The sequence below is a fragment of the Ptychodera flava genome, chromosome 20 (assembly GCF_041260155.1).
Source record: "Ptychodera flava strain L36383 chromosome 20, AS_Pfla_20210202, whole genome shotgun sequence".
Taxonomy (NCBI): domain Eukaryota; kingdom Metazoa; phylum Hemichordata; class Enteropneusta; family Ptychoderidae; genus Ptychodera; species Ptychodera flava.
The window spans coordinates 14,286,493-14,300,930 of NC_091947.1; the positions used below are offsets into that span (position 1 = coordinate 14,286,493).

A 14,438-nucleotide genomic window follows, 5' to 3' on the forward strand; every position below is an offset into this window, starting at 1 on the left:
ACGTATACCAGCGTGCTTAAACGTGCTCTTAACTTATACTAAACTTGCCCATAACGTATTTGCCGTACGCCAGCGTATTCGCCAAATTTTTCATTCGTTTGCATACGCTGGCTAAATCGTCAATGTGTGACAGGGCTATAAGACGATATATGGTAAATATTGCTAGTGAAACAGCAACACATGCACTAAGCATATTGGAAGACATTTTGCAGTTTCAATTCAGTCAGTCACCGATTGCATGTTAACGAATTCGCAAACAGAGTAGTGGATTTTTGGATTCGAGATCTGATAAACTTTGACAGCAAGTTATTTGGAACCGAAGAAATATTATTTAAATTTCCATTAAGCTATCATACTGACGGTGACCAGACAGGAACATTAAAGACTGATTCCGTTCTCTGTGTTTTCGACAAAAATACAAGGTGGGAATTTGGCACATGCTGTACCTTCGTAATGAATGGTGGCAAAGATGATAATGTGGACATTGTCATTAGAAATATACAAAACTGCCTCTTTAAAATGGTGACGAGTGATTTATATGTACAAACTTAAAATGGCCAGTAGTTGTAACATTGTCTTATGCTACTACTTGTCACGCACACTTTGTTGTCCCACTCCCCAACGCATGTTGAGATATGCATCCAGTCAAGGCAGCCCGTTTTGTGCAGACTGCATTATTATTGTTGACAAGTGAATTCTTGTCCGGAGTAGAAGTGTCATATAAACACTAAAAGTGCATTTTACTGTGTGCATGCACCGGGAGCAGAAAAAGAGCTTACAATTGGTATATTGCATAAATATGGAAACAATTATCAAAACTCATGGCTATTGTTCCTTTAATATGATTTTTAAGGTCTATGTATGATAGAATTAGAAAGGCTATGTTAAGTACAGTAACGGATCTCACCTGCTCTGAGCGTACGTTGCCAGCAAGAATCGTACAATCGCTACTCTCCTCTAAAGCTATGTATGTGGATATGTTGGACAAGTCGGACATAGCAGGCGTAGCAGTCACAAATTTACCAAACTCTGCACCAGCAATCACGATGTCCACTGGTCCGCCGTGTATCAACAATTGTCCGAGATACAAGCATCTGCTTTCTGCGCTTGCCAATTCATTCTGTAGATACTCGAGATTACTGTCTGATTGTTTGCCCCTAGCTTTACAAATTTCGTCAACTTGCCCGAGAAGTCGCTTTTCCTCTTTCTCTAATGCATCTCGTAGTTTGGATATCTTTGCTTTGATTTGTTTCCGGACTTGACTTTGATTCAACTTAAACTCGGCGATCTTCGCTTTTGTTTTTCTCTCTATCAATCTCACTTCATTTGCTTTTTGTTTCAAATCGGTAATATTCTTTTTGATGATCGGGATTTGTGCTTTGCATGATTTCTCTATTGGCTCAATCTTATGGCTGTGAGTCACGTGCTCGACCACCGTGCACTTTAAACATACTGGTACTTTGCAAGTGTCACAAAAGTATTCTAATTTATTGTCCCGATGGTTTTCACAGAAGTGCGGGCGAAGGGCTCTAAAGTCAGGGGACTCTTTTTTTACTTTGTAATCTTCCATTGTGATCAACTGATGACCTTTGAGTGACCTTACGACGCTGTGTGATTTCACACATTCGTCACAGAAAAACTGACCGCAATCATTACACCAAAACTTTGCCTCACAATGACATCCTTCGCATTTGGGACTTATTTTCATTCGTTTATCCATCTCTTTTATAATCTCCAGTAAATCATTGATAAAACGGTTATTTTTGATGCCGGATACTCCTCCTGGGGGCAAAGTTGATGTTTGTTTACATGTTGGACGGGTCAAACGTCCACCATTAGTTTGGACCCAAACGTCGAGACATTGCTCACAAAATGAATGCTGACAGGAGAGAATTTTCGGTACATTAAATCGATCGTGGCAAACGGCACAGAGGAGGACGTTTTCATCGATCTTGGATAAGAGTTTTTGTTCATCATCTGAATCGACCACCACGTGACTCGATGCCATCTTACTGTTACAATTGCCCTCCAGCTGTTCTTATGGCCACTTAGCAGGACACTAGTGCTGTTCAATTACACTGGAGGTATCTGTGGAGAAAACAACGTGAATTTACGAATCAAAATTACCTATTATCATATCATTTGCATCGTCCATGAATAATTTAATGCACAAGTTAAGATGTCAAAACCAGCATTAGGCTCCGGTTAGTTTCTTCAGCCTGGGGTGGATCCATGGGGTCACTTTGGTTTGACTTTGGTGATGGGGTCACCGATTTTTGCATGCTCAATAGGGGGTCAGTGTGTTTTATAGTTACGACGCGGGCTCGTAATTGCATGAAATGCATCATACCAATCACAAATTGCAACATTCAGTCGCAATTTTCGGCGCAAGTACAGAAAGATGTGTCAGAGATATCTGAAATATGAAAGTCTGCTTTGCAAAGCGTACTAATCAGTATGAATCTGCAGTTTTTATACAAAGCTTGACAAAAACTTGATCCTTTTCTGTTTTGTCGATGGGAACTCAGTATGAGAAAGCAGCAGGCACTAATATTTCATAATACATTGAAACGATGACAACTTTTACAAAGAAAATATGACACGATAGTTTTTGTTCTCGATTTTTCTGTGACAGGTTTTTAAATAAACGTGCTTTTATGTGAAAATTATAGTTAACAAAAGGCAATTTTCCTCATTAGCTGTAGCTGTGCTTTTATGGTTTCAACGATAAAAGAAAAGGTCCTTTCAGATAGTATGTACATCAGATTTGGCTACAACTTCCGAAATTAGCTCTACATAGCTTCTCAGGAGATGTTATTGGAACCAAACGGGAAAAAAAACATTTTTCCTTGCTCTTCTTTGTGGTTTTGGTAAAGACGTGATTGTATTCTGCTAATACAAGTGTTTTTCTTTTAAAGTTTCTGAATCTGTCATTAAATATGTAACGGAAAACTGAATCAAGTTAGAATAATTTATATTTAGTACCTTGGAAGCTAGTACAACAAATACTATTAAAGGACAGTATTAAAGAACTGAAATAATGCTTAGTCACTAAAAATAAAATTTTATACCTATTATCATGAACGCAGAAAAGTAAACTATTATATATCTAAATTATCATGAAAACACAGAGTTAAGCTGGTCTTGTTCTAGTCGTCTTTTAAGGAAAATAGCTGTAATTTATGACAGTGCAACCTCCTTGTTGTATTTGTTCTGTAATATCGATCACATTGTCTTGTACTCTCGGAACCCTTTCACTACATTTCCTATGCAGAGATCAATCATCTTTGCGAAATGCATAAGGGTACGTTGCAATGTCAAGTGCGCAAGGGTTGTCGAAATAGCCTGCACTTGTAAAGGCAAGAAAAGGGAATTTTCAGTCCAGACAAAAAATCATGTACAGGCAATTTATTTATACTGGATGATACTGATTATTGAGCCTGTCTTGATGTCTATTTTATACATATAGCCTATATGCTATGTTGACAAACTGAAGTCTGGGTATTTCTGTCACTAATATATAGAATACAAATCATGAAACATTCCCTGAGATATAGCTACTGTCCTTTGAATATGTTTAGTTTAACCCATATATAAGGTATAAAAGGAAAGTCAGACTTTCTGCAAGCAGAGTATGAGTTCATTAACATGATGGCTGGTAACAATCTAATTATCCACTGAAGTTTTTGATTTACCGCCATTCTCATTTTGATATTAGTGATCGACATCAATTTTTTTAACAACAGTTGTGGACATCTGATCATGTATAGAAAGTGTGAAATACATTCACAGCTGATTAAAAATACGGAATTCGCACTTTACAATTGCAAAATTAAGTGAAACTTCTATACTACAACTGTCAACAAAACATACAGTTGTAGTATAGAAGTCCAAAAAAAATGATCTACCTCCCCTCAGGCTGAAGAACCTGACAAGTCCTCTAAACAAGATTAATGACGATTATGCCATTAATTGTTTTCAAATGTACACGTAACAGTAACACATGTCAAGGTCCCTCTATCACATGCATAAGCTTATAGGACGTCTTTTTGTTGTCGGCGAGAGAAATAAAAATGAAAGTAATCTTCCTCTTGTTTAGTGACAGTGCTAAAAAGGTATATTCTACTTTCATTTCTCTCGCGGGCGACAAAATGGCGTCCCATGCAGTGTAAATGTGAATGCCATGTCCCAATCCCGGGTCCCAATCCATGAATCAGAGTAAAATTTGTGTGGCTTCAAAGCCTCCCCCAACTTAACAGGTACTGTAGTCCTTCTGGATTAAGTGTTCATACTGATATTTTCTTCAAGGAAGAGCACCGCCCATAAATTTCGCCATTATCACTTTGTGGTTCGACCGCTAGAGGCCATGACTTTGTACCATCACATCGCATGATTCATCGGAGAAAAGATTTTTAGTCCTAGTTAAGCTTAATTTTTGTCAACTGGATGAAAACGAGGAAAATTGACTTGCACATAATTTCAGTTCACAGTTGCCTAATTGAAGTCTCTAATTGATGTTTGTGATCAGCGTAAATCAAAATGGCTGCCAAAGGAAGGCGGAAATAGTTGTGACAAGAAATATGATCTTGGACAGTGCTATGTCAGATCTAGAGGAAAACATATTTTCTGATCAACTAAGCGTTTACATCAAATACGGAAGGTATTTAAATAGTTGACGGTTTCTATTTTGAGACATATAGAAGTTTTTAGAAATCAGTCTATCAAATTTTGAACCCATTTCGTCTGCACATAACTGATAAAAAAGTTGTCACCAATGAAAGGCTGCAAATACCGGAATACTGGTAACACATCTCAACGTGAAACTTTGGCCGCATGAAGAAAACTTGTTAAAGCGACGCATTTCTGCTGATAAAGCATATTGTTTTGTAACGCAAGAATATTGTAGAAAAAGGAAATTCAAACCAAAAGGCTATCCTTTATTCATCCAAATTGATTTTCTTACCGACAAAACGGCCAGAGTCCAAGTGATATATGCTCGCTGACGTCATACAGGCCGCAGGTGCTTGTTTCATGTTTGTACATGCACGGTTCGGCGGAAATATGTTTGAGAGCTCGACAGCCATTCACGGTCGACAACAATTTCTTAACCGACGGTCTTGCATTCTCAAGTACACCTATAGGCTGCTAGCTTGGTCGATCGATGCTCTAACACATATAATCCGAAATTAATCCCACTGATATTAAAAGCAATTACTATTTCGTCCTGTAAACTCACTATTTTAGCGCGTTTTGTGGTCAAAACCACACCTGTATAAGTGACCCTTCACGACCTCGTAGAAATAGATTTGGGCTTTCGGCCAAAAGGAGCACGTCATCTGTAAACGTTTACCCTAACTGAAAACTCTTCAATTGATTTAACACTGAAACGTTTTTCGTGACAAAGAAGATGAAAAAGGAAGCCATCGGTGGGTAAAACTGTGAGACTTACGGTCTACTGTGTAGATTTTGTTCTTCCTGGGTCGGCTGAAGTGACTGTGAAGTCAGCTCCTTTCATACTATACTGCGGCTGCGCTGTGCCTGTTCACCTGTACAGGGAAGCAATGACCAACACGTAAACCATTGATTTATTGAGATGTTACCAAGGCCATGGAAACAGTGTACGGGAAAACAAAGGAAGCTCGAATTTATGGAGGGCGCTCTTCAGAGACTCACAAAGACTGTTTACACAGTTTCATACGCTCTTTTCATTACTGATACTCCGAGAAACTGGTTATTGAATGGAAGGTACTGAATATTTATCTTTAGTGAAAGGAAAATTTCGAAGTAATAACAGAATGGTACATTATTCTCTATCATGGGAAAATCCAAGCTACTGAATGGGACACAAACTAATATTACTTCATGTTCGAAGCCCTGAATAAATACTGAATTGAAATGATGCAAGAAACACAGAAAGAAGATCAGAAATGAAAGAATACTAGAACAATGAAAGAAACTGTGCCTTTGCCCATGCGCCTGCCATTTTTTCTAAACTGTGCATACGCCTAGGAGGCATGCGAGTTTACTCAGCTGTCGTGTATTGCATGCGATTGTACACTGGTCTACTGATCTATACAAAATTCTAGGATCAAATTTTTGTGAAAGAGAACACATATATCTAATAAAACGACCCTATTTGACCGCCCGTAGCATTGAAAACGCAGTCGCTTGTGGTTCAATACACGGCGAAGGCTGCTGTACGCATTAGAAAGATAGGTCAATCTATCTTTTTTGTCATGTATTTTGACGGCATTCGCCGTGTATCGAACCGCAAGCGACTGGCGCGGCGTCTTCTATGCTACGGGCCAGGCTACGGGCGGTCATGACCATTAATTCATTATCGCGCTGGTTTCATTTAATATGTCTAAAACCAGGGTCGAATATATGCATGGTCACCCATTCATTCAGTATCTTTTAATATGTCAAAAAATATAAGTAGTATCTCGTATCAAACAAAATTCATGAAAAATGGCCGACTTTGTCCCTTTAAAATGAAATCAGGTTGCTAGACAAGTAATGAGCCATCCCAACAGCTGATTCGAATCTTCTGCAAATAATACTGATCTTATAGCCCTTGTGAAATACACATTCTAAAAGTTTAGATATTGGTGACTGCTGTGTCTTGTATTTTGTAATCATTGTTTGCATTAGGATCAAGTGGAATAAAATTGAAATAACTTCTGAAAAACCGATTTGTCTTCATTGTTCAAACGCTGCAGTATTTTCAGTTGAAATCAAAGTTGATCAAAAAAGTTGTATACGTATGACTAAGCGTATCTGTGAATTTTATTGAGGCTCATAATACTTTCTATGAGGAATTTGACCTGAAAAAAACCCATTTAGACAAGAGAAAGAAAAAAACTATTTTTAGCTATTATTCAAATTGACTATCACGTGATCCCTATGTAAACGTCCCTATGTAAACAATGGTTACACAATACGAATCACAGCATTAACAAATACCTAGTAGTCTTTCAGGAAGTAAATATTTTGATAGGGTTACGATCTCAACTTTTTGTCTAGAGTTCATTTTTGAAGGGCCCACTACTTGTCTCGCATTCTTAATCGATGAATATCAAGAACGGAAAACAGGTTACCGGTTGTTTTTTGGTGCATTGCATGTTACAATAATCTTAATTGACTATGAAATCACTCTGAAACGGTAAACTACAGACACTCCTGTATAAATTGGAACTCGACGTGCAAATACTTGCGACCGTGAATTATAGTGTCTACACATACATGTAATATTATATAGGGCTCATCCCTTGGTGTCGCGCCAGGGGTTATTAAAGATTGGCAATGTTATTTGTATTGATTCATGATAAACTGTAATTGTTACTTCATAAACGTTTATATGACAACTATGCCCAGTTTCCCTCTGATGAAAGCAGTTCACGTACGTACACGACGTCAAACCCTGCAGCAGGGCAGGTATAGATTTTCTGTAGCGTGTAAAAATTTTGGACAAAAATTGGCAATTTTTACAATGATAACAGCCTATTGCTATAAACAAGGGACGTATTATGCAATCATTATCATTGCAATGGTAACCGCACTGCCCACCTTCCACTTGCAAGTTGAAAACTATAGCGTTCCGTCTAAAAACTGGCAATTTTTGAATCTTATTATTGACACAGGGGGCGCTCTTCTATAATTCAATCCCAGCATTCTTTGCGTATGCCCCCGTTCATATGCACGACAGGTTTCTCCCTTTATCTATATTAACGATATTTTGTATCAGCGACAAGGTGCATAATAACATTTACTGGCTAATAAAAAAGGTATATTTTATAGCGAGCGCAGCGAGAGCGGCCGAAGGCCGCTCGCGAAGCGAGCATTAAGACTAACGCGTGTACAAGAAATTTAGAATGGAATCTCTATATACCTACGAGTTTGAAAAGAGAGCACAGTTCCATGGAGGCGGCCATTTTGAATACTTTTACACGGATTGCGTGAAATTAAAGATATCATCTACCACAAAAACTACTCGACAATGTGTATTGCCGACAAAAGAATCTCTCTGTTCCAAAGAAAGTGTGAAATTTGTTTCAAAATGACTATTTTCGATCACTTTTGAAGGCCCGGATCGGTCATCACTAGGCGCCGCCATTTTGAAACAAGCCTAATCTCGCGAGAACGAACGGTCAACTCACGCGAGAATTAAAAATAGTGTGCTGAGAGCTAGCTACCGACGGGAATATCAAGTACGTGTTTTACATTAGACTGCCTCTGTTCCCACCCCCTTTTAATATAATAAACTGATCGGAATCATATAATTTACCAGTTTTAAATAATTTTCGTTAGTGAACTTGGCAATTCCGAGTTAAATTGCTATAAATGTTATTCTAGAAAACAATTGACAACAATTCAACCTCAACGAGTCAATGGCTAAGTTATGCATCATGCATCAAACACAGAAATTAGCATGCTATTGCCTGAAAACATCAATGACGATATGATACGTTGCGCTCGCTCTCAGGTCAGACCTGTTACATATTAAAAGGCATGTTATATAATAGCGAGCGCAGCGAGAGCGGCCGAAGGCGAGCATTAAGACTAATGCGTGTACAAGAAATTTAGAATGGAATCTCTATATACCTACGAGTTTGAAAAGAGTTAAGAGAGCACTGTTCCATGGAGGCGGCCATTTTGAATACTTTTACACGGATTGCGTGAAATTAAAGATATCATCTACCACAAAAACTACTCGACAATGTGTATTGCCGACAAAAGAATCTCTCTGTTCCAAAGAAAGTGTGAAATTTGTTTCAAAATGACTATTTTCGATCACTTTTGAAGGCCCGGATCGGTCATCACTAGGCGCCGCCATTTTGAAACAAGCCTACTCTCGCGAGAACGAACGGTCAACTCAAGCGAGAATTAAAAATAGTGTGCTGAGAGCTAGCCACTGTAGCTACCGACGGGAATATCAAGTACGTGTTTTACATTAGACTGCCTCTGTTCCCGCCCCTGTTTAATATAATAAACTGATCGGAATCATATAATTTACCAGTTTTAAATAATTTTCGTTAGTGAACTTGGCATTTCCGAGTTAAATTGCTATAAATGTTATTCTAGAAAACAATTGACAACAATTCAACCTCAACAAGTCAATGGTTAAGTTATGAATCATGCATCAAACACAGAAATTTGCATGCTATTGCCTGAAAACATCAATGACGATATACTACGCTGCGCTCGCTCTCAGGTCAGACCTGTTACATATTAGTAATTTGTTTCGTTTTTGTTTATTTACGAGTACTCAAAAAAAAAAAAAAACATAAAAAACATGGCGGCGCCCATGAAAGAAGGGTACACTTCCGGTTACTCGCATAGTATATTATGAATAAGCGCATGCGTAGTCAGTAAGCCGCTGGCGCGACTATTAAAGGCAGAGATGGACAGTCGTAACCTTGAATTTATTTTATCAAAAGGTTTTATAAATGAGAAATTTAGTGTTTCATTCGTAAAAAAATTTGGATCTACACAAGTTACATTCTGTGTATTAAACGTTGGTGCACAGTGGTTAAAGTTTGTAAAAATCGAAATATCAATGAGGTGGGTCATATCGCCGATACAATAATTACTTTAGGGTCCCCTTTTGTTTTTATAGCCTGTAAGACAACCATTCGGAACAACTGACTTTCAAGACCGTCCTTCATGTAAACCTTTAACAACGTTATTGTAAGCTATTGTAATCATTTCAATGATCATCTACATGCAAACAAAGTATACGATTAGAAGCAAAACATTCGGGAAAAGCTTTCGAATGTTAATTGTATCGAAAATTCATAAAATACGACAATTTTTCATAAACTTATGGCCATAATTTTAAATCATTCAAAGCTATAACCTAACTACAGATGATTTTATTACAAGTAGCATATTATTTGCATCGTTAAAATTATCACACATATATAAACCCATAGACCTCACAGAGAGTTCAACGAGAATTGATCGGTGAACTACATTCGCAGAGTATCGAATGGTCACACCATGCCATGCTTCCATAGCATACTTAAAACTTTTCACCATTTCTTCTTTGACAATCCCGATCCTCAGCTTTCCATCGATAAGTTGAACATAGCCAGCCGACTTAGATTTGCTATGCGTTGATTTAATTGTGAAACAAGTATGAACCAGCTCAGAGCTAACTTTCTGAAAATAACACGATTGGAACTAATTTTGGATAATTGGATGGTGAAGTAATGTCGATTTAATCTACAAATGTTATCTCATCTGCGTTTCTCTTTATACTACACACTTGTTTTTATGACTAATATGCTTTATTGCAACATTCAGCTATATGGCACCTAACACTTTTGAGAAATTTGCAAAATATGAAAATCCAATTATCCCACTTTAGTTCCAATCATGTTAAAACTACCCGACGTAACATTAATGATTTTAACAGATAAGACTGAATCAGCTGGAAACTCACTTTTTAAGTGTAATACTCACAAACAACACACAACAATGTTACAAACAAAGGTTTTTAATATTGAATACTAAATTCACGTCATCTTCCTACACACCTGCACCCTAATGAAATTTTAGATTCTAAATAAATCTAAAGTTTCTGCAAATTAATGATCTTCTCCTCAAATCTCTTTGAAGAGAGCCTCTCCCCGAACAACACTATAATGGGCGTCAGTGGCTGCTCGTTGGTTTTGGTGAGGAACTTTCTGATTGGTAATTTAAATTCTATGATACCTGATAGCTGTCTTTGGTCGCAATGATGGCTGAATATTTTCACAAGTAAGTCCTGTTCTTGATAATGACAGAGATTTCAAGGTGAATACTTTTCAAAAGCCGGTGCCATTCTGTTCTGCTGAAACACTGAACTCCTTTCAGTATCCTGTGTTTTCCTTCTTGACTCCCTGCCCTCTTTTGGTCTTCTATGATTTTCTTCATCAGTGTTGGAAGACTCTGGTTTGTCTAAGTCGTCGTCTGTCACCCATGATGGGGAAGTTGCTGGACGATCTCTGACAACTGGTCTTGAACTAGTATCATGCTTTTCATCTAACTGTTCTCTAGGAGATCTTCCTCTGTGCTCATATAATCTTCTAGGTCTTGAAGGGGTTGGCTCGACCACATCACTATAACCAGCCATTCTATATATAAGAGTCACTTGGAAGACCTGTTGCATGGTAGCTATCGACGATTTCTTCAAATCAGCTATATGAATTTCAGTTAAACACAAGTTGCCTTTGCCTCTCGGATGCTCCTCACTAAATACAATAAACGCTTCAAAGAAAGCCCTTGCAATCAAGTCCAAAAGTACATCAAAATCGCCTGAAAAAGTATTGTTCTTGATTAGTGAATTACACAATAAAGTCTTCTCTGTCTATCAGTCTACAAACAGCCGAGTCACTGACACAAAATAACAAGCCTTTCAAAAGAAACCTACATTGCTCAGAAAGTATATCATTAATTTAGTATATATTATTAATCAATTTATTCAAGTGATAAGTTTGTTGAATCAATATAACATGGATCAATAGAATCCCATGGTAATTTAAAATATCTGCTCGATTCTTTCAAGATGCTGTATCAGTTACAATTGTAAAGCACTGTTAAATTCTATTACATGACAGTGTTATGCGTCTGCATAGTTTTCGGAGATTTTCAGGGGCATACGTAAACTTTTTAAACAGAATTTTCAATTGTTAACGATATTCTGTTGCAGACCAATGCCATGATTTTGACATTGCGACAGAATACTACCATACTGTAGTCATATTACAAACATTGAACCAATATTGTAGTAAACCTCAAAAAGCATGCAGTTATAGGAACGAGCAGAATTTATGAGGAAGCTGTCAAACATTGGCATTTTGATTTTGTGTTATAATGTCTTGTTGTTTTTTTGTTTTCATGCCACTTATCCGCCTGCCTTACGAAAAGTGAGTAGACCCAAGACAAAATATTTGCTTTCTATGGCCTACTGTTAAAGAAATCAGAACACGGATACCTTATTCTTTTTATGAAAATTGGTCAGAAGTAGGGAAAACAATCGAAATGGAGTATCTCATCGATAAGTTTCAAACTTAGAAAACAACTAACGATACATTATAACTTGATTGTCAGCCTCATTTAAATTGAATGGTCTGTATGTACTTATTCTAATCTGTTTGACCCACTGTGATTTAAATCAGTGGGACAGTTTTATTGGTGCAAGGAGACTGGTTCTTAATTACATGTAAAAGAATGTATTTCCCAAAGATTCATACACATATTATAAGTTAGTGTTCATTAGTGCAGGGTTTTCATTCATCTTTCGTGTCTCTTGGCCTCGAAATTTGTAAATTAAGACACGAAATGCAAATTGTTTTAGATAAACATTCTGCATGTAAAGATAAAGTTTAATGATATTTGCATACCTTGAAACATACGTGGTGAGCCAATGATTGAATATTTAACAAGTCATTAGCATGATTGAAGCAGTTGATAACAGTTGCTTTCAGGGTTTCTACACATTCATTCTTATCCTTGTAATCTTCACATCTAGGTCCCACAGCATGAAGTGCGTATTTACACGGCAATATACCGGCATCAGTGTGGATGACTTCTGAGACATAAAACGGTCCATGGTTGTCAATGTATTCTTCACATTCTCTGGTGGTACTGACCTGCTGCTTTCCTGATAGCATAATAAACCCCTTCTATATTGCTGAGCTGCATCTGCTAGCTTGGTTATGTCAGGACTGTATGTCCTAACTTTCACATCAAAATCAGCCAGGAAAGCCAGCTCACGACTGTTTAGTTGTTACTTAATTAACACGGTAACACCATATCTGTGACTTTTCTCGGTACTATTTTCTCCGATTCTGATTCTCCAGATGACTCTCTCCGTCTCACGATATCTCCATCATCGTTTTCCAAATTGTCTCCTATTAAATATTTTGTTTCTGATGTCTTCAACTCTGGTGTCGAACCTGTCGGAATTCCAATCGACAGGTTCTTTACAGTGTGTGTGTGTGTGTGCCACACACAGTCCCTTGGTTACTGTCTATGATACGACGTACATTGGGCTGTGGACCGTGGAGCACAGTCGCTTGCTTGCCGATACACGCCGGTCGGCCGCACAAGAGACAACACTAGCTCTCACTATGGGAAGGAATTGGGAGAAAGATAACTTTCTCGCCATCTTCGTGACCTAAGCGAGAAATTCTGCTTTTTCCTCACTCCTTCACCGCCAGAAAGAAAAATTCTCGCAATCAGCCTGCGAGAATTGTATTTTCTCGCATTCAGTCTTCGAGAAACACAAAAAATTATTCGTCTGTACAGAGAGAGTAAACGAAATTCTCGCATAAGCTTATTCAGTAGCGACAATTTAGTGAGAAAATACAATTTTTGCAGGCTGCTTGCGAGAATTGTTCTTTCTCGCAGTGCAGGACCAAGAAAAAAAGAATTTATCGTGAAGGTCTCGCAGATAGCGAGAAAGTGACCATGTCTCGCAAAATTCTCGCAATTTCTTCCCATGGTGTCTCTTGTCGGTATTTTCTCCTGTACGGCCGGCCGGGGTGTATCGGAAAACAAGCGACTGTGCTTCAACACATTGTAATAATTCTACAAGCGCAGAGTTATGATACAAATTTCTCAGCCTTCAAAATACCACATATTTGACTAAACCATGCTAAGGCGAGCACCATTTAATTTCGGAGGGGGTGGGGGTGTCGACAATTTTTTTCTCGCCTATCATGGCAGCAATTTCTCAGTGTGCTCACGCAACAAATATTTTTCTGTGCAACTAACATGTGTAATGCATTTTTTTCATTTATCCTCAGAAAGAAGTTCACGTGCACGCGCATATTTTATGCGTCTCAAAGTTCATGCCTGAAACCTGTAATCTTTATGGTAGTCTGTACTTCGGGGGAGGGGTATTTTGACCCTCAAATGTTTACAATTCTCTTCTGATTTACCCCTTGTGCATGGGGTTTCATTTTAAATCTATTTGTATCTTTTGAGGTGCAAAATACCTTAATGGTGTAAGATTTTTTACATCTTTTCTTTTCATATGTGTAGGGTAACACTAGGTCAATGATGGAAATGAATACATAAACGTTAAAAATATACTTAATGAATAGCGTGCATCATTGCTAATAAAAAGTTGTTGCAATTAATGGCTGATTATTAATAGCTGGAAGAGTGAAAGGGGTCTGTGTGGGATGGGTTGTCCCCCTCCCACCGTACGTTAGAGGGTTTTGTAATTAGACAGCCCTCAAAGCTGCATTTTAATGGACTCAAAACTAAATTGACTTCACAATGTTTTATGTTGTAAATTACTTATGATGAATATACAACCATTCTTCACATGTTAAACAGAGCAAAAGTTGCTGTTCTGATGATAAAACCTGAATACTGGTAGAAATAGTAGTATTTATATACCATCGTGGGGGACAATCCCCCCACAAATCCTGAAGGCCCCCCCG

At 37.9% G+C, this 14,438-nt stretch overlaps 1 protein-coding gene across 1 annotated transcript in view; it reads right to left on the bottom strand.

Annotated features, from left to right (window-relative positions):
- LOC139120112 (E3 ubiquitin-protein ligase TRIM56-like) overlaps nucleotides 1-5,507 on the bottom strand; it is a 9,729-nt gene extending 4,222 nt beyond the window's left edge. The window contains exons 1-2 of the mRNA XM_070684202.1: nucleotides 4,964-5,507; nucleotides 908-2,088 (exon numbers count right to left, since the gene is read on the bottom strand). Coding sequence (XP_070540303.1) covers nucleotides 908-2,008 — 1,101 coding nt within the window. The 5' untranslated portion in view covers nucleotides 2,009-2,088; nucleotides 4,964-5,507. The remainder of the gene's footprint in view (nucleotides 1-907; nucleotides 2,089-4,963) is intronic.
- Between the last annotated feature and the right edge of the window lie 8,931 nt (nucleotides 5,508-14,438).